This window comes from Phocoena phocoena, chromosome 1, assembly GCF_963924675.1.
Source record: "Phocoena phocoena chromosome 1, mPhoPho1.1, whole genome shotgun sequence".
In the NCBI taxonomy this organism is placed as follows: domain Eukaryota; kingdom Metazoa; phylum Chordata; class Mammalia; order Artiodactyla; family Phocoenidae; genus Phocoena; species Phocoena phocoena.
Genome location: NC_089219.1, coordinates 57,574,281 through 57,595,685, shown reverse-complemented (window position 1 = coordinate 57,595,685; position 21,405 = coordinate 57,574,281). Strand labels below are relative to the sequence as shown.

At 39.2% G+C, this 21,405-nt stretch overlaps 1 protein-coding gene across 1 annotated transcript in view; it reads right to left on the bottom strand.

The window, feature by feature from the left end:
- The window catches only part of SGIP1 (SH3GL interacting endocytic adaptor 1), a 209,437-nt gene that overhangs the window by 50,832 nt on the left and 137,200 nt on the right, over positions 1-21,405 (bottom strand). The window contains exons 11-18 of the mRNA XM_065885603.1: positions 19,592-19,616; positions 18,573-18,624; positions 17,170-17,255; positions 14,074-14,166; positions 12,598-12,672; positions 9,748-10,239; positions 2,972-3,099; positions 1,871-1,997 (exon numbers count right to left, since the gene is read on the bottom strand). Of these exons, the coding sequence (XP_065741675.1) occupies positions 1,871-1,997; positions 2,972-3,099; positions 9,748-10,239; positions 12,598-12,672; positions 14,074-14,166; positions 17,170-17,255; positions 18,573-18,624; positions 19,592-19,616 (1,078 nt within the window). The remainder of the gene's footprint in view (positions 1-1,870; positions 1,998-2,971; positions 3,100-9,747; positions 10,240-12,597; positions 12,673-14,073; positions 14,167-17,169; positions 17,256-18,572; positions 18,625-19,591; positions 19,617-21,405) is intronic.

Below are 21,405 nucleotides of genomic sequence, written 5' to 3'. Positions count from 1 at the left end.
AGAGAGAAACGGCTGTCAGGTGACCCACAGCAGCAGGAAATAAAGAACAAGAGAGTGAGGAAGATGAAAACCAAACAAAAGTAACAGACCCAAACAGATAAAATCAGAATGCCCCTCAGCAATGAAGCAATGTGACCAGCCTCTAAGGTGGCTTTTTTCTCTTTTTAGCCCCTCTGTGGTTCATCTTAAAAGAATGCATACTAGCTGTGTTAAGAATCAGAGTCACTGGCCAGGATTTGAGATTTCTGCAGCAGGGAGCATGAGAACACATGGTACAAAACGTGGCCACAGGTCAAACGCTCTGTGTGTGCAATTTTCTCTATGAATCTCAATGAGTTGAAGGAATAGGTTAGATGGTCATCTGAGGTCACTTGAGGTCTGCTTTCTGAGTGACAGTTTATTATCCTTACTTTCCTCTCTGGACCACCAGGAAAATCACAGAAAGTGAGTGGAACAAATGACCTTGAGGAAAAACAACGGAAAAACAACAGAGCAGGAGTGGGGGAAATGGCTGTAGCAATCAAGAGCATTAAAGAGAGTTCAAAAATAAGGTCGGAAGTTACAGAAAAGACAAAGCAAAACAGCGACAACAACAAAACCCAGAGAGAAACTAGCTAATAGGCATCTAAAGTTAGGGAGCCCTGAATGGCCCCAGCTGATGATGCAGATAAAGAATAGACATGGTTATATAAATGATGTTAAATATCTGTCTGTTAACGAATCATATGAAATTGGATAACTGGCTACATTTTCACCAAATTTGAAGAATTCTTTGGGGCTGATCTGATTAAAAATGTAGAGCACGTGATATGGTCGAAATTCCCTTTGGGGGCCTAAGACGCACACCTTAACTTATTTCCCTGGGAAAAGAGGGATTTCTTCTCCAGAAGAGCTTCAGGCTTTGATCAAATTACTCCTCCCATGGGCAACTCTGTAGTGTGCTTCTTTTTTGGCAAGTAGCAGCGGGAATTTATTTAGCTTTGGTTAATGATTCTCCCAAGCAATGCAGCATGAGCCAGATGGTTTATAATATGGGAGACTTGGAGGGCATTCAGACAATAAAGGAAGACAATGGGAAAAAATGGAATGGGAAAGCCCAGGTCAGAGATACCATGCAAACATGAGAGAGGCAGCAGGAGCTACGGAAGGTGGGTAAAGAGGTGTAGACAGAGACCGGCCTTGGGAAGAGGGAAGACACTCCAGGCAAAAAGAGGCATTTAAACCTGGGAAAACCATCCAGCTGAGCAGCCATTCTCAACTCTTCACTTTCATCACACCATAAGGAAAGAGGCACAAAGGCATTTACTGAAAGTGCCAGCAATGACTTATTTCTTGGGGAAAATTGACCGCACATCACTGAAAAGCACTACAAAAAATGTCGAAAAGTTTTCTCACGTCCCACAGTGCCCATGTTTATACCATCTGTCAACATAAGGAGAACCAAAGTGATGAAGAAATGAAAGCTTCAAGAAAATAAAAGTTCTAAATTTTGTGATTTCTGATGTGTTACACGGTTGGAATTTAAAAAAACATTCCCCCCTCAATGGAGACTATTTTCATTATAAGAAATAATATCTAAATTATAGGATCTTATTTGACGATTTCTTCTTTACTTTTATGAATAGCTCTACATGGAAATAGCATAAGAGAATTCCTGCAAAACACAGGTGTTCACATTCTTTTATTTGCTTACTTAAAGCACTTTGCCTTCTTTGCTGAGAAGGTGCTTTTAAAAGAAGAGTCAGATGATAGTAGCAAAACACACAGCAAAACAACTTTGATCAGAAACATTGGGCGTTAGGGTTTTCAGATCATAAATAATAGCCAGTCAAAACCACAAACAGATTAGAAGAGAGGAGATAATTTTTACCAACTGTCGGGGTGGTGGCTGCACTCAAGGAATTTGTGGACGATATTGAAGAAGTGCTTTCAGCTCGGGCTAGGGGTGCTATCGGAGGAGGGCTGGAAGAATGGATGGGAGGGCTGAAAGGTCGGGGCTGCAGGGAGAAGAAAAGAAATGGAAAGTTAGATTCACAGGTCTGCCCTCCATATTTTTAGTGTCTCCCGGCCCCAGATATGACAACTCAGATTCTTAAAAGAGAACAGGTGGCACCATTTTTACACTGAAGTTGATTATATCTGTACAGGAGCTTGTGGATGGAGCTAGAGGAACCATCAACCGTAATGCGCTGCACTCAACAGGAACATCACATTTAGAGAAGCTGAGGTCTGGGGTGTGGTCAGTGATGTTTCAGGAGGATGGCCTCTTATGCCCCCAGGAACTAAGCAAGTAACATAATGTGAGAGCTTATACCCACTGAAAGATATCTGAATACAGAATACTGTACTGTGCTAGCTAAACCAGATATCAGGGACATCACCGGTCTGTGACTCCTGTGTGCAGATATCAAAGAAATTTACCTCTGCCAGAAGTCTCTTAATTGTTCACACAGAATGTTTCCCACCTCTCAGCCTTAAAACATGATGCAAGAAATGTCAGAAAAAACTCATTGGGTCATACCACCCTCCTTTATATGCACACAGTGTGCCTACCACCAGTAACTTCTCTGTAGTCTGGGGACAGAAATCAGGACTTGCCCTCCCTTGGAATCTTCCAAAATCAGATAAATATGGTGAAAGGAAACACCTCCCATTCTAAAGGATTTAGCACAATTGAGCATTATTATCTTAATTTTCATCAAACCCACTGTAGAAGAATTAAGGGCCCCAGGATCCTGTTCCTACTATTTTCGACCTTGGCTTGAAAGATGTTAGAGATTTGAGGCCAACTGAAACATACACTCTGATTGCAGTGACTGTCTTTCAGATGTCACCTGTCAGGGCCATTTGTACAAGCACTGTAAGTGAGACTTAGACCTGAAGTTGAGATGACCCGCATTCAGGCACTTGGACTCCTGTTTGTCATTCCCACTGGATGTTTCTGAGCAGGCCAGGGCAGAAGGGAACATACCACATCTCCGACTCCAGGCTTCCCTGGAGGTAGCTTTGGCCGAGACGGAGGCCGGGGAGGAGGTGGAGGTGGGGTCGTGGTGCTGCAAAGAACCAAGGGGGTGGCTGGCCGAGCAGGGGATGATGCACCTGAAAAACAAGCTGGTGTTAAAAATGATTAGGAACGCAGGTGGCCAAAAGTGCTGTCATCACTGGATCCCGCCTTCCCCATCCCCCAACACAGTGTCAATCACAGCCATTTGTTTCACCTCAGCAGTTAGTACAGTCAACTCTGTAGCACATGGGGTTTGGGTTTTTTTTTTTCAATAAAGAAAAAAAATCACTAGGCTGATGGCAGAAGCTGAAGCTCATTGCCTTTTGTTGTCATGTGACATCCAGTGAAAGGTAAATCCTTTTATTACTCCCTGTGACAGAAAATATATTCTTAAGACTCTTTTGGCTGGGTGGGTGGGTATCCTTCATTTTGACCATGGTACACACCAAACTTATGATAAATTCTCTTGATTTTTGCATATTCAGAATTTATTTATGTCCAAGATGAAAATGGAGGTTGGAACTTGAAAAAAAAGATTTTTCACATTATATGTATATATACATATATATAAATATGTGTGTATATGTATATATATATATATTTATGTATATAAAACACAGAAGAGAAGTATCCTTCTTACTGTGCTTCAAGCTATGAGTGCTAACTTCGTAAATGTAAGCAAACACTCGATGGTAAGCAAAGGACAAAATGTAAGAAAGTAAATTAGATGGTATGTGCATACTTTGTGTGTAGAATCTTAACAGAAACACATTGAATTGAGAGGATTTTATTTTTCAAAGGTGGCTAGGTAGGAATCTGTCTGTGTAGAGGTTTCCTGTGATGATTTTTGTGATGATTTTTAAAAGAGCCCTTGGATTTACTTTTCTGGCTGTCAATGACAAGCATGTGAAACACAGAGGACACACAGAGGTTGGCATGCACGCTGATGAGCACACCAGAGAGGTCTCTAGACTCAGGGGTCTGCCTGTCTTCAGTCATCTGTCCGGGATACATGGGTAAACTACTTGACTAACAACCTTAAGAAAGTCAAATCAATATTCCAAACTGTTCTTGTTCAGTCAGAGAAGTTCCAACTACTCCTAAGGTTTTTTTCACTTTGATTAGAAGCACAGGTATCAAATCACTCCAAGAAAAGTCTAAGAAATTGTGCCCCAGGAAAATATCTCTCCCCACCTAGCCTCCCCTCCAACATGTCACAAAGCTCTGTTCTCTGGAGACTCCTAGACCAGCACCTCCATGTCCAGATTTTCAGATTCTCAAGGAGCTTTGGAGTTGAGCAGCAAAACCCATCACCTCAGCATCTGCTCCCATCTTAGGCATGTCCTGGATGTGAAAATCTTGCTTCTTTGTTTAAACAATTTGAAACGTTGAGTGCGTTGTGTTTCTCTGTGTTGCTTATTCTAAGTGTAGTTTCATCGGTGCGAAACCCTACTAATTATTACCACCCATCCCTACCGATACCTCCTCTCCACCACTACCAACTTTTTATTGTATACTCACTTTTTATTTTGTTGGGCCAGCATCTATGTTAGGCATTTTACATGCATTATCTTATTTTATCCCCACAATAAGCTTTGGAGGAAGGTACTTCTACTGTCTCAGTGGAAAGTAAAGCTCAGAGATATTCAGTAACTTGCTCAAGGTCACGTAGCTCAAATGGTCTATGTAACTACAAAGCCTGAGCTTTTAAATGCAGTGTCTTGTAGCTTTAGGTGGACCTTAGCCCCATATTTTGCACAAAGGTCTTCTTTTTGCATGGATAGACTGCATACTTTTCTCTCAATATAAATATTCTTAGTCTTTGGCTAATCTTCTCTGAATAAAGAATAGGGTATATTTTGACAGGTCCCACTACAAAGTTTTCTTTATACCCAGGATGTTTTCAGAAAACAGAAGTGACAGCAAAGAGATGGGAAATAAATCTTTACACAGCAAAGTCTTTGTCAGGAAGTTTTATGGAGCTTTTTTGAGGGTTCTATTTTGCTGGAAAACCATGCTATAGGAGTGGGTCAAAATGTCTACCCATGGGTCTATTTCCAAGAAATAGTCTTCTGAGTCAATCTCGGGAAAAGGTCAGCTGTGGGATTTTGACTTCTCTGAGCCTCAGCTTCCTGTTTTAAAAAAATAAGACATGTTTCTACTTTGCAAAGGGGTTGTCACAATTGGAATGGACAATGCTTATTAAAGTATTTACTAAACTATAAAACACTACACAAATGGAAGGCAGTTGATGATGGTAAAGATTGTTTTTTGATACAGGTACAACTAGAAGCAAGGAAAAAAGTGGCTAGTTAACTGGTTTCCTTTTCCTTTTGCGGCACGTTTTCTTTACTGTTTTACTCACTTTTTCTTTACTGAATTGATTTCATTGATTCGTTGTGCAGTTAGAAGATACTAAGGGAGTGTTTAAGAAGCAAAACCTGCTTGACAGAACCCACACATTCAGCAGAGAGTAGTCAGGGCCTAAGGAGTATTTCACAACTGTACTAACGTTTCACACAATTTTGTGAGATTACACAATTATTTTGTATTGCAAGAATATAGAGGGCTATTATTTGTACATCTCTATCCTCATTCTTCTACCTTCAATTATACTTTCATTTTCCCTTCAAGCAGTGTTTATTCCCAAGAACAATGCTGGAAAATAACTGGGCAACATTGTTTAACTTTAAAAATCACACGTACGTCATTTGAGTTTTGTGAGTTCAGAAAAGTTGGCAACCATTGACATGCTCTCAATCCATCTGCTGCTCTCAACCTGGAGTTCGATCATAACTTTGGTATGAGAACTGCATAAGGATGGCTTCAACTTTCATCTCTCTTTTTGTGTGTGTGCTTGTGGGTGGGGGAGGGGAGTGGGGGGGAGAAGTGGTAAATCGAATCCAACAGACCTGAGGTCAGACAGATACTGGCTTTGCTATTTATTGTTTTGTAACGGTGGCAAGTCCTATCTTTCAGCATCCGTTTCCTTATCTGTAAAATGAGGCTAATACATCAAAATGTTGTGGAGGAGAATCAAATGAATTAAAATATATGCACTTCAAAATATGTGAAGAATAAGTCTTTCCCAACTTGTGTTCCTTAGGACACAATTATACCATTGCTTTGAGGAAAGTATTAAACATATGTGGGAATGGTTTCACACTGCATTTCTTTTTTGGTGACCAGCACATTAAAAGCCCTAAAACAATACTGTCCAACAGAGCTTTCTGCAATGATGAAAATGTTCTGGAACAAGTGCTGTCCAATAAGATAGGCGTTAGCCACATGTGACCACTGAGCACTGAATTATGCCTACTGTATCTAAATAACTGATTTTTAATTTTAATTTTAATTAATTGCCATTAAGATTAAAATAGCCCCACGTGCCTAGTGGCTTCCATATTGGACATGTAGTTAGGAAATATATTTGTTTAATTCAACCCCAGGTAGCTCAAAGTAATTTGCTTATGGGGGGTTGTATGTGTGTGTCTGTTTGTGTTTAACATGCTTTACTATTGCTTTAGTTTCCCCAGTCGGGAAACGTTGCACTGAACGTTCTATCTTTACGGACACCTCTCTTTCCCTGGCCTCCAAACTTGCTGCAGGCCAAGAAAACACTTTCCCCATTCTATCCCCTGGGCACACACAGCCCACATAGGAGAAGCGATAGCTTTTGCCAAGAATCAGTGTCTGCATTCCAATAAAGCAATGTGTTGGCCAAACTATGTATTTTGAACTTTTGCCATAAGGAAATTAAAGTTCTTGGAGCAAATTCTTAACTTCCAACTTTTTCAATAGCAGGTAACTCTTCTGATTCACGAGGCCTGAGTACTGTCTAAACTTGGTCATTGGCAGTCATCTCAGTGTGAATGAAAATTTTAAAGTAGGCATAATGGTATCTAATTAAATATAGTTTGAGGTCTACAAGAAGAGTTATTCCCATCAGGTTAAGTTTTAAGAAGCAGGTAGTGATAAGCACTACGAATCTTTAAAACATGAGACCGTGTCCTATTGTTTTAATCCTAAATTTACATTTCTTCCAGTCTGTGTATATTTCATCAATAAAAGATTTACGAGCAAATAAACTGGGACTTAATTAAGGAGATAATGGCGCAAGTTTTATTTATTCATGAGCTTCATTGGCCCAGTTCGGTCTTCTACTTAGAAATTCAATCCTTTAATACCAGCAAAGTATAGTTTTTTCCAGCACAGTTATTAAGAATTGATAGTCTTTACTGGTAACATTTTCAAGTAATTTTAAATAAGAATATGGAAGCTAAACACTAAAACAACAAAACTCCCAAGGATTCTAGAAAGAAAGCTAGAGCTTCTCTTGTCACTCATTAGCTCAGTGGTCAATTCAATCAAACAAGCATCTCCCAGAGCCTTGTGGAAGGTGTTGGAGGAGCTGGGTGAGTAACAAAGCTCCCCTCCCCCGACCAAAGGAGTTTACTTTGAGGAGAGCATAGTGGCCGGGCCACTGGAAAGAAGGCATTATTCCTTGAAAAGTTCTTTCGGAAGACTCAGAGTCTGGCCCAGGAAGGAGAGTCCCATCCAAGGCAATGAAAACATGCCCCTCTTTGACAGAGGACAACCAGCTTCTTTGGGGTTGAGGTCTGAACTGAAGGTTTTACCTAGGGGCCCTTTATTATCTTTACAGTTAAGTAAGAACCCCAAAGACGTAAAAAGGAATAGAGGGTGGAAGTGAGGCTCTAACCCTCCAGAATTATAGAAAGGAACACAGAGGAGTAGGTTTGGAGAGAAGACTTTTGGTGATCTTGATGACACTGTGCAGTACAGGTGTGTGTCAGTCTCAAATAAGCTTGGGATGTTTTGTCACTAAACCTTACAAGAGTGCCTGGAGGGCATAGTGGTTGAGAACACAGGCTTGAGATCAGAGAGACCCGAGGATCAATCCCAAGTCTACCACCTGCAGCTGTGTAAACTTGGGCAAAGTACTAAACATCCAAGAGCCTTGGTTTTTCGATCTGTAAAATGGGGGAAAGAAGAGTATTCACCTCATGGGGTTGTTGTAAGGATGAAATGATGTGCATAAAGTTCTTGGCATGAAGCCAAGACAAGAAACTATAGCTGTTGCTCTTATTGGCAAAATAATGGCTCTCAGAGGTCCTATAGTAAAGAAGCCTGCCGATTTTGTTTTAACATAGTTTCCCAAACTTAAATTTTAGTACTGCATTCTTTGTCCTTCTTGGTGGAGGAAGGGCACACCTAATGATATAAAACACTGATTTTGTGCGCAGTGCATGTGACTCTCCAGTCCTCTCCTTGATCGGCTTGGATGCTCTCACTTTAAAGCACAGAGCAGTTTGCAAACCAGAGCAAGCACTGAAAGATACTCCACTGAAAGCAGAAGCAATGATGACTATTAGAATAGAGACAAATGCCTTTCCTTTCTGTCTCTTACTAGACCTAAATAACTTAGACTTGGTCGCCTCTTTCAAAGAAAATAAAAAACAAATAGTCCTTCACACCCCTGCAAAGGAACCTAAACCAAACCCACAGGAACAGTTTGGGAAGGCACTGGAGGATCTTGTCAGACAAACATGAGCACCAATGGAATGAATAATACAGAAGCTGCATTAGAAAAATCTTGGTCTTTCTTGGATATGCTTGGTAGTTCCCATCCTTTCATAATTAGAGAGCACAAAATGAAGCTTCAAATAAGGGAAACCAAAATATCAGATTCAATGTCAACATGTGCATTTAGAATCCCAAAATGTACATTTCTGATAAAGTGCTCCATCACCTGTCACTATAATTAGAGTTGACCTCATAGGCCGATGAGCATGTCAAATGATGACATCAGAGAGTAGTTTGTTTCAGTGGCAGCTTGATTAGGCTGGGGATGCAATAAGGCAGGCTCTTTTTTTGCTGTCCTCTAAAATCTCTTTTTCAAACCCTACTTCTTTTTCTCTGAAGTAATTAGAGGAGTTAGCATAGTTCTCCCACCATAAGGAAAATAAACAGAAAAAAAATAGAAGAAAACGCATTGATCTACAAAAACTAGGACCCTTGAAAAAAAATACAAACAGATTTATAAGCTTATAAGCTGAATAATGTCTGAGGATCTAATGTATAACATGGTGACTATAGTTGATAACACTGTATTGAATGACTGAAATTTGCTAAGAGAGTAGAACTTAAATTTCTCACCAAAAAAAAAAAAAAAAGGTAAATATGTGAGGTGATGGACTGTGTTAATTAACTTGGTGGGAGGAATTCTTCACAGTGTATGTGTATATCAAATCATCAAATTGTACACTTTAAATATCTTACAATTTTGTCAGTTGTATCTTAATAAAGCGGAAAAACCCGAAAAAATCCCAAACAAACTAGGGCTCTCGTGGAGGCATCTGATGAGGAAATCAGACATTAAACATGAAACTCATTTGCTGTGAAACCTGTCTTTCTAGAACTTTTCCTGAAATCTAAACAATGACATCACAGCTTTCTTTAAAAAATATACACCTTATCTGCAGGGTAGAAGGCAGGGCACTCCTAAGGGCTGCAAGTGCAGGGCAGGACACATCCACAGACTTGCACTATGACCGTGAGCATTCGATGGACTAGTACATGCCACAGGGCACAGGACACCCACGCCAAAGGAGGGATGGCTGAAGCTCTAAAGCCAACTGCCAGGCAGGAGGAGGGCGTTGCTCACACTGCAGTAGCCACGGCCATTCCCGGTCACACGAAGCACACTCAAACATAAGACGTACCACTGGTGGTCCCCGTACCACTGCCCGAGCCAGGTCCAGGGGATGAAACCACAGTCCTGTAGGTGGGTGGTGGTGGGGCAGGCGGAGTTGCTCTCTGCCCCAGCCCCAAATCTTTAGGAGATGAGATTGTTTCTAAGTAATCATCTTTAATGAAGGCCTGCTCAGCGACTTTCTTCTGGACTTCTTCTAAGTTGAGTGGCGATGGTACATTGCGAGGGGGACTTGGAGGTCCTGGGGGACCAGGAGGGCCCGGGGGGCCCGGAGGCGGGGAGTCAGCTGGGTTGTCTGAGGCAGCTGGTGGGGACACCACCTTTTCCCTTGGAGTCAACTCTGGAGTAACACGTTCCGGGGATGTATCAGAAAAATGGACCCACTTTTCTTCAGCATTAACAGCAACAGACTTGGGGGACAACACAGGGCCAAAAATGCTGTCCAAGTCATTGATTGATGGTAGTTTTTCAATTTTGACCTCTGTGGCTGCCTGGTCATTTCCTATGGTTAAAGTAGTTGATTTTAAAATTTAATTGACTTTGTTAAAATTATTTGTATGGGAAGTGGGAGGGGTGAGGCAAAGCCTGGTAAATAGATTGTCTTGTGAGGTGCCTAGGTAGGCATATTTCACAATGGAAAATCTTGATTGGAGTTGAAGGGGAGGGAAGAGTTCCTTGCGTCTACAATATGAGTATCGTCTTTTTTGCTATTATTTACCCTTGTGTGGGGTGACCCGAGTTGGCTACTTCTACCATCATCGAAAGCACTTGAGCACACGACTGCCCTCCAAGCCTGCTCACAGGCATGCAAAGTGTGGTCATTCTGAGAAGGCAGTGTTAGGTTCACAGAAGTGTACAAGCTCTGGAACTGGAAATTCCAAAAGGGAGGTCCCTTTGGAAAATCTGGCCTACTGAAATACAGAGGACACAACTGAAAAAGAACTGATAGCTGGAAATGACCCTCATTTGATAAAGATTGTCTACTCTGGCATATTAAATGAAAATGTTTCGTGAAACTAATGACAATATCTGTTAGTTAAAGAAAATGATCACATCATAATTAGTTGTATAGCCTCCACCTTGAACACACCAGAAACACAGCACAAAGATTATTTAAAGAGATATCCCCACATGAATATTTACAAACATACATATACACACTCCACATACCACACACATAGGATAATGAGAATACATTTACTACTTATTAGAACTGTTACATACATACCTGTTTAATAGGGAAGAAAATTATAAAAACATCTTTATAATTTCTTTTCTCAAGTCTAACCTGTTAATATCAAAGGCATAACTGATATATATCTATCTGAAGTCGCAAAACAAAAAAGTCTGTTTTGCTTAAGTATTAGCATTAGCTATTCTTTTTAATTCTTATCAGTAATAAGAGAAAAAATTAAAACTATCTTCTACAGCTTGGCAGGAAATACTTGATAACATTCAAAATGTGAGAAAGTGTACCTTTTACTAAACCTAGGTTATTTAAATTAGAAATTGTTACCTATATAATTGCAAGGCATGAGCAGAAGCCACTTTACCTTTAAATAACCTTCTAGCTATAAGAGCCAGATTAGTATTTCCATATTTCACATTTGAAAAGAGCTAACCTTCAAGGTTCCAAGGCTACAGATAAATGGGATAGCAGTTTGCATAGGCCACAATATTTATAATTTTGTTGCTGGTAGATTTATCTCTAACACATTCATGGGAATCCAAGGGGCCAAAATGATTTGAACTTGCAAACACCTTTACCTGTGACGCTCTGGATGACTGTTGGGTCTGAATCAATGTAAATTTCATAAATGACTATGTCTTGCATTTGCTCTTGTTGATAAATACCTCACTCTGTAGCTATCAAACTCACCAGGCTGCATAAATAGCTAAGGATGAAGCTGCAACAGAATTCCAAAGGTGATGAAGAACTGCATTCTAAGGACCCAGGCACATAAAATAACTACTATTGCCTTTTTTTTTTTTTTGCGGTACGCGGGCCTCTCACTATTGTGGCCTCTCCCGTTTGGAGCACAGGCTCCGGACGCACAGGCTCAGCGGCCATGGCTCACAGGCCCAGCTGCTCCACGGCATGTGGGATCTTCCCGGACCGGGGCACGAACCCGTGTCCCCTGCATCGGCAGGCGGACTCTCAACCACTGCGCCAGCAGGGAATCCCACTACTACTGCTTTTGACTTGCTAGTCCAGTAAGACTAGGTAGATTATAAACTGTAGGAATACATAGTATTGATTTTAATAGACAGTAAAGGTGTGCCTTAGAAATTATCTGTCTAAAGGCATGCAGCAATTCCTTGCCATATTTTATCATCCTTACACATCTCTTTGCCGTGGGATAATAAATACTTTAATAACTACTGGGAAAAATTCCCACCACCCAAGCTTACCTGTATGTTGCATATCCCAGGAACCATTCTATTATCATTGTGGACGACACAGTTTTAATTCTAGAAAAAGACTTACTGGTTCTTGGAACAATACAAATTATGCCTTTTAATTTGTAAATCATTACAGTGAGATCCAATGAAGTGAGATGTCAATTGAACAATGACTTTTGATATTGAGTTTGTTTTCTTCCATCTCACAAGTAAATGTGGCCTTTGTTCGACAACATTATACAGAGAAAACATGAGTTAGGAAAGTGAACCCTTTTGTGAAACCTGGGAGTGATACTTTAAAAGAAGTCTACATAGTGAAATGTAATGGCAATAAAACTAAACGCAAACAGTTTCATGTTTAGTCTAGCCTATAGCTTCCAACACATCAAGAGCATGTTGAGGTACAGGGCCACTGCTGATTGCTACATCATCCCAGAGCAGAAAAAATAAAGCTTACCTGGTCCAGTTGTTAAGGGGGAGCCTGTTCGGGGTGGAGTGGCTGGTACGTGTTTTGGAGGCAGTGGTGGAGGTGCTGCCAGGAGATAAGAAGCCAAGCATTGCTGATCACACTCTCCCTAAGTTACACAGTATTCCCTAGGTAGGCAGGATTGGGGCTTTCGCTCATACTTCTGCTATTGGAAAAGGAATAGCCATTAACAATCCATCTTCTTTAAAGTTCAAAGCTAAGGGATTGAAGCAGGACTCATTCAGATTCTTCCATTTTATGATAAGAATTTGTCAAGAGAAAGTCAGATAGTAACAACAATAACACCGTCATTTCATTCATTCGTTCCTTTTTTCAATATGCCTCAAGTACCAATGAGGTCCCATGTCCTGTACTAGGAATGAAGGACGTGGGGTTGACTACAACGAGCCTCTGCCCTCAAGGAATTTACTACTGAATGAATGAAGATCATGGTCACAGGCAATTACTGTCCAGAGTATGGTCAAGGACAATGAGAACAGCTTGGGTAGGGGCTCAGGGGAGGTTTTGTTTTTAATAGAGTCAGGATATTATCGCTTGGATGGAGTCTGGAAAGATTTCTCAAAGTTATATGTCTTAAATTTTGGGTATATTTTTGAAAGACTGAAGCAAAATGATTTGGATCAAGGAAGAATGAACAGATTCCTTTGATGAAATTATAGCTAAAAAAAATCCATGAGATAGAAAAAGTATTGTATTATAGCCCCAACCCAGAGACTCCTCCTTCTGAACTGGGCTTGTCACTTTGTGGGCCAAAGTTAAGAATTTCAACAGGTACGCTGTTTTCTTATTCTTTCTTTAAATGTATGTTTTCCTCTCACTGCTATATTTGGTAGATTTGATGAGTTCACTTTTTTCTTCAGGACTTCTTTCCCCAGCCACCTGGAGTAAGGGTTGGGGGCATTCTGGAATAAGTGGAGATGATGGCTCTCTTTGCTTTGAGATGAAATTGCCCTGATCTCCTATCTCAGCTTCTCTCTACCATATGGCATCATTTCTTTTGTTCTCCAATTATCACTCTTTCCTCTCAATGTGTCCTCTCTATTCTCTGTAGCCTCAGTTGTTCTGTAGGCCTAGCAGAGACCTTACCTGATTTGGTTACCTCTGTGTTGTGTGCTAGCCCACGCCTGGAGAATAGCAGGGTCTTTAGTTCACTTGCTTATCACTCCTACATAAACCTATTGAACGAATGAATGAGCCTGTGGGACGTCAGAAGAAGCTATAGATTCCAAGTTACTTATTCTGCTTTATTTATTTTATTATTCCTGTCTCAACCAACTGTCCTAGGTCCCTGTAACTCTAAAGCTTATCAGGATAACATCTCTTCTTAATGTTAAACAGTCCAAATGTGGCTTACGTAGACTTTGTAAGGGTTGCCTAATTTCACTATGCAGGCAGACAGTAAAATGAGTCACTTATTTTTCCAGACAGAGCAGACACATAACTTACTTCCAGTGGGAAAAGGCCTTGTTAACTTTGGCGACTCTGTGCTTGGATTAATTGGTTGGCCTGGACCCCATATCTCAGGCTGATCTAAAAGAACTGGAAACATAAAAAGAAAATTTCCCAGGGTGAGTTCAAAAAAGAAACGTCCTGAGTTTAGAACTTAAAATTTCAATTTAAAGTTGAGTTTCACAAAATTACTTCTGTCTTCCCTCAGTCCTAGCAAATTAATTTAGAGATGCGTTGTTCCTCATTTTTTTCAAGCAGAGAATGGACAAAGGAGCAGAGTGTGTGTGTGTGTGTGTGTGTGTGTGTGTGTGCACGCGCGCAGGGGGTGTCTGTGTGTGCACATATAGCTAAATAAAAACTTGCAAAACAGAGCGTCTGCATTCTTTTCCTGGTTGGTCACTTAAGGACATTCTAAATGTCAATACATGTACTGGCTCCTTTCTGGCACCCACTTGAAAATCCAGGCATTACTCCCATGGACATTTGTTTTAAGTTGGTTTATTTAAAGTTTGTTATGAATAGGCTTCAAGAATGAAGATGCCTGAATTCTGTACAGTGGTTCCCACCTTTAAAGCATCTTACGGGGTCTTTAAACAATCCTTTTACAGTATCATAAAGAGAAATTAAATTATTCAAAAAATGTTTGGTGAACATATTAAGAGAACCAGAAAAATAAATAAGTCCTTAGGCATCTAAAGTAAATCAGGGCAGTTAGGTATTAGGCCTAAGGGCACTGAATCTAATATTTCTTTTTTTTGGTTGTTGCCATGGTAACAATGTAATGAACTAGCTCTTCTCAGCACCTATCATGTGCCAGGGTCTGTGTAAGTACTGCTGGTAATTCATTAGGTTGTAAAACAGGCTGGGAAGTCAGTTGGATGTGGATTTGAATCCAGCCTCTATGCTTACTCTAGGACCTTGGGCAATTCGTGTAACCTCTGAACTTCCCTTCCTTCAGTGTAGGGATAATAAGAGCAATCTCAAAGAGTTACTAAAAGGATTAAAGAAGGTAATGTATATAAATATAATGTATATAAAATACATGTAAAACACTTATCACAAGGCCAGTAGCTATTATGATATATTTTAGTCCTCACCTCACCACCATGTGGTTGATATTGAGGAAACCAAAGATTACAGTGATTAAACAACTTGCTCAATGACATACATGGTGAAAGTAGCAGAGCTAAGATCTGATCCCAGGCGGGCATTCCTAACTCCAAAAATATCTACTTTCCTCTCAGGCTTTGTAAACTAGTGATAGAAGAATCAATAAAGAAAGAGTGAGTAGATAAGAAAAGTAGGTGCAGATATTGGAAGAGCTAGTATGTTCGGTGCAAATGTTGGAACTTTACAGAAATCCAGGGGCTGAAACCACCTAAAGAACAATCAAGACAGGCTCATTGACAAGTTCAGTTCCTCTCCACCACAAACCTCAATGATGGTCTTAGCTCTGTTTTGTTTTAACATGAAAGCACACATTCTCCAAAGATGTGATGTAGCATTTGGTTTTTTGTAGATGCAGTGTGGGACACCACTTTGATTTTTATGAACTGTTTTCTATTTTGTCTATCAGGTTTATATAATGTTATGGGATTTTTTAATAGGTAGATTCAAATGCAACAAATCAAACCCCACCTTCAGTCACTACACATGACTTTATGTCATTAAAAGTGAGACTGATCACAGATCGGTTAATAAGATAACTGAGAACCTCACCGCAGGGCCACCTTTATTTATGGATTCTAAGTTGTAGACATGTAAATCACTGAAGGAGTATTTAGGGATGTTCTTTATACACTTTGCTAACTACATTGTTGAAAAACATTCAGCTGTGGCTGGCTGCTAGCTGTCTCCCAGGATCCATTCTCCATTTCTTCTACGGTTAAAGTTAAGCAGGCCATATGGCACTAAATTCTTTCTGATGGGTTCTGGTTGGAAGTGATGTGTGTCTCTTCCAGGTTTTGCTCTTACAAGAATTGGCAGTGAGTTCCATGGGTCCTCCCCTGCCCCCCTTTCTTCTGATGGTGAGAGCTGCAGCAGCCCCCTTGCACCCAGAGATGAAGGCCACATGCGGAGGATAGAAGAGCCACCCAACCAGTCCTACATTGTGTACTTCGAGGCTGTTTACATGAAACAGAAATAAAATTCTATCTTGTTTAATTCACTGTACTTTGGAGTCTCTTTGTCACTGTATCTTAGCCTACTTACTATGCTTTCAAGTCTTGTTGTCCTTAACACTTATATCTAATTTCCTTCACCGATTGGTCCTAGAAAAATCATCTTTGATTTTTTTGATTTTTTCTTTGATTACATGACCATAGGGGTCTTAAATCAAATGATTTCTATAAAAACATCCCATATTATCAAATATATAGCTGCTGGAGATCCATGCATTGGACATAAATACATTTTAGGAATAGATTAGATCCCTTTCATAAAGAGTTTCTTTTATGTCAGCAAGGTATACATTACTCACAGCCATCCAAAAATGGTTAATGTTTAAAAGTTAAAATATTTAATTCTAGGAATAAATATTTATTAGGTAAACCCAACAATAACAGCCAAAATGATATTTCTCCCATAACATTTTATTTCTAAGTTGCTAAATGATTTAAGGTCATTCCTGGGTCTTGAACCTGCAAACAGTGTCTATTGTGTGAGTAAGACAATTGACACCTTCACTGATGAGGTCGACAAGAGAGAAAATGTGGTCAAAGAGGCTATATCACAACGACAGTGACTATGATGGGGAATTTGAAGGTCTGGCTCCATAATAATGGCTGTTTGGTTAATAGAACACTTATTCCCCATCCAGTGAGTTGTAGAGATTTGCAGTAATTCTTATTGGCCTCTTTTGAAGAGTGAACTTGTTAGCTCTTAGCTACTCTTGGAAGTAAAGTTTCAAATCCTGAAATGCTAGAGGTCTGCAAACAAAATTCCCATGCTGAGAGCACACCTAGATCAGAACTATCCTTTCACATGAAGATCTGGTGATACCTTACAAACATGCCTCAAAACACATTTACTCTAGGTAAGTTATACTTTATTGAAAGGAAAAACAAATCTATAGATATACAGAGTTTTTTCTACCTTCTGTCTTCTGTTCATCAAAAGCTGATTCTAATGGTGGGCCAAAGAGGGGAGCAAGTGCCATGGTGTCATCTGGAGGTTTTCTGCTGAATCACACACATTACAGCAAAACATAGAGAAAGGAAATATTAATGTTAAAAAAGATATAAAGCTTCCAAATATTTTCCACGGTAAGGCCGATGTATGTGTGTGCACTTATGTACATATATATGTATGTACTCAAGCTCCCGAGGGGCTAAAAAGTATATTTATGAAGAGGTCAAATGTATACGGACAAAAGGATCAGTAGGAGGTAAGATCCCTCATTCTCAATGGGGGCCCAAGGGGCTGGTCCAGCAGAAACAAGATGAAGAGAGAAACTCTTTCAAAGCATCTGAGTCTCTATACCTAGAAGAGATTATTAAAGATAACAGTTTATTGAAAAGCACCTTCTTCTCTTAAGATCTCAAAAACCATTTATATCTGTCTTCACCACATCTCTGTGTTGTAGTTAATGTGGGTTTATGATTAGTGAAAGTCAGGCACAGGGAAGCTAAGAAACAAGCCACCAGGAAGTTTGTGTTTGAATAAGAAACTGAGTCTACCAGCTTCTAACTTCCATCCTCCCCTGACCGCCCCACACAGTTGACTAATTATAACTTCCTAATACCTTAATACTGCACATTAGAAAAAGAAGAGCATTGAGAAATCAGGGGGGAAAGACAGGTAGTAAGTTAGATGCTCATCCTTTCTACTAATTATTACTTAAACTGATTATTAAAGAAAAGCTGCATAATTATCTCCATTTCTTCCCCAGACCTGATTCCCTTCATTGATCCTCATGAGTTCTGTGTGTGTTGGGGGATAAGAGGTGAAGAGGAGAGGGGAGGGGTTAGAGAAGGAGGGAAAGTTAAAAGCCTTTAGATAGAAATAGGAGTCTTTGGGGGAAACATTGCTTATGTGCACAATACTTACTTATCCCAAGGATTACACGGTGTAAAACACAATGCTTTGCCAAAAACAAAAAACAAAATAGAAGATTCCTTTGGTGTGTGGCAGGTAGAATGTATCACAAAATTGTAGCCAGCTAAACAGGCTACTCTTTGTAAGGCAATATAATCATATTTCAGATCAGCATTCCAGACACCAAATGACGTCTTCATGTAGACGTTTAATCCTCTCATTAGTGAGGGGCTCCATATTCTGATAGATGTTACTTTAGATGACTACAGAGTACTTTCCTAAAGATCTCCCTCAGGCTGCACTTAGGAGAAATGATAACATATTTGAAACTGCTGTGACATACACATATGGGCAGGCCCTTTGTTATTAGATGCTGAGACTTTAGCCCAAAGGAGATTTGTTTCATTGTTAACAGTGCATGATGCCTTGCATAAAACACAACTAGTGTTTTTCATGCTCACCTTATGAGTTCTGGAGTTGGTGTGGAACGCCTGGGTCTCGCTACTTCTTCACCTGATGCACAGGACAAAGGGAATTTTTAGGCATATTTTTACCATTTTTTTTCTTTTATGTCTTATGAGCTATGTTTGGAAACACTTAGAGATTTAAGTCCCATCAATAAGCAACTCCATGTGAAAACTTTGCAAAACAAACCCAGAAAACAAACCCTCTCCCCTGGCAATGCAACAGCCATATATTAGGCATATGTAGTAGCATTTTCTTTGGCATTTATAAAACTAGTTAACCAGGGAATTACCACGATAAGCCAGCAAATGGAAGATGTGTACACTGTAGAGCTTAGTGGAATAGCACACCATTCTTTCAATGCCTGCTGCCTTGATCAGTTCTGCTTTTCAATTACCATAAGAGAATACTAAGCCAGGCCATATGTACATAGTGCATGAATCCAGCATTCTCTGCCTGTTCTTTTCTTGAAATGCCAAGAAAATGTTATACCTTTAACTAGGAACCATTCATTTAAAATTTCCTAGAACGTGCTGTATGCAGCAGAAGAAAATCATGCCACATGTATATTATAACCTATTTCATATAGCTTTGGTTTACTAAGATTTTCACATCAAATAACACAAAAATGGGTAAGTTGCATCTACCTTCAGTTCCTTCAGCCCTCCTCCTCTCCCTACCCCAATAAGCAAACACACACTTGATTAAATTCATTTCTAAAGTCAAATGATACAGTAAGAGTTGACAAATATAGGAAGAAAATAGCAATGTTTACCCCAAAACATATTCACTTTCAGGATCTAAACATTAGTCATTCAGAACCCAGAGAGCCCTTTTATCATTACAAGATTTCTTTTATCATTACAAGATTTCTTTGCTGTAAGAGTAAGACATTTGTAAGCCTTAAAAATCAAGCCCAAGAGTGTATAAGTCAAATGTATATATGCTCCAAGATCCAAGGAACTGTTCCTTCTTTTAAATCGTACTCTATTTCTGGTAGCTAAGATATACTTACTGGATAAGTTCCTTTTAATTGCACCCTAGAATTAGAAATAGACACTATAAGGTTTAAGACCACATATATGTTATGTACAATATGTATATTTCTGTCATTTCAATTAAACTGAACTCAAAGAAATGCAGTTGGGGAAAAATGAATTTTTTCTCAGAATTGCATTCAAGTTGGAAATTGTAGACACACACATATAAATCAATTTTTCATTTTATTCAAAGATTACAGAGAGGAAAGAGAGTAAACAATAAGTCTTCCAAACCAGAAGAAAACCCTTACCTGGGTAGATTTGGTAAATTAAAGCAAATATTGAATAGTCTATTAAAAAAAAAACCCTTGAAATCTAGCAGTCAAGAAAGTAAATCCATGTTTAACTTATGTTTAATGTTTAAAAATTACAGACTGTATGAGGAGTACTCTCTGCTCTTATCAGATGGGGTCCCTAAGTTGCTTGTAGAAACAGTCATTAGTTACGAATGCAATTTTTAAAGATACATGTGGAAAATGTTAAAAAGAAGGAAAACTTGAAGGTATTACCACTGAGTGGGCTGTTCTATTCAGGGAACCAGAGAATTCCATTCTTTCCCATCGGCCCTTCCTACCCCAATTTCTTTCACTTGCCTGCCATGGGGGCACCAACCTATCAATTGGGTGTCAAGGTGCTGTGATTCTATAGAAATGACAATTTCCCTGTCAGGAATAATCTGAGAAGGTCATTTTCAGATTTATAAGGCCCTAGGAGAAAATTATTTTGACAACAGAAGATTGATTCAAGTTTTGATTCAAAACTGCTGTGAAAGGTCCTTAGCATGTGATGCTTCCAGAAAAGCAGACCACTAGAAGCGTGGCCTCATAAGATGGGACATGGCTTGGCAGGGCCTCCTTAGGAGAATGACAGGGGCAGAGTTCAGGTTGGGGAAGTGGAAGTATAATAAAGTATAATAAAGTATAATATAGTATATATAATATAGTATAATATAGTTTTATATAATATAAAACTATAATATAATATAGTTTACATTTATATAATATAAAACTATAATATAATATAGTTTACATTACTATAATATAATATAATATAATATAAAGTATAATAAAGTTTTCAAAAGGGTATGACTATGAGTTTGGTGGGTGATAATCAAACACATTTTTTTCTACTTTCCTACTTTGGTGAAGGCTCAACATGGTGGTCACAGATGTTTTCTTCTCTCAAATGATAACAAACAACTCAGGACAAGACGTAGCACCTCTGTAACAGAACTATAAGAGGATTCTTTCCCTCTTTCCTAAGGATTTATCAGAATTTTGTCTCATTTTGAACTCATTTACAATAGAGGAGCAGTTTCAGACTGAATAAGATCCACTAGATGTTTTTTAGTGACTTGCATGTATGTGCTATATAGAGATTATTATACATTATTAGTAAAAACTTTTTACTAAATATTTTATTTATTTTAATAGATAAACACTTTAAATCAGTATGTGTAAGTTAACATGTTCATTTAAATTAATAAATATTTAAAACAAATATGATCATTTAAATCAGTTATGGTCATTATAGGAGTTTTGATGTGGGTTGGCTTTTGGAAAATAAGACTCTGTAGACAAAATAATAAGAGAACAAATTGTTTAAATGGAGTTAAAATGTTTTTCTAGGTTGGAGAGCCTCAGATTGTCAGATTTTTATTAATAAAGTCTGAAGGAAGAGATCAGGTGGAGGCGTTAGGTCCAAGTAGTCAATCACGAGGTTGACACTGAGGGAATAGGACCTACCTAGTATAGTGAGACCTGAAATTCAGGAGTTAGGGGACCCCAGA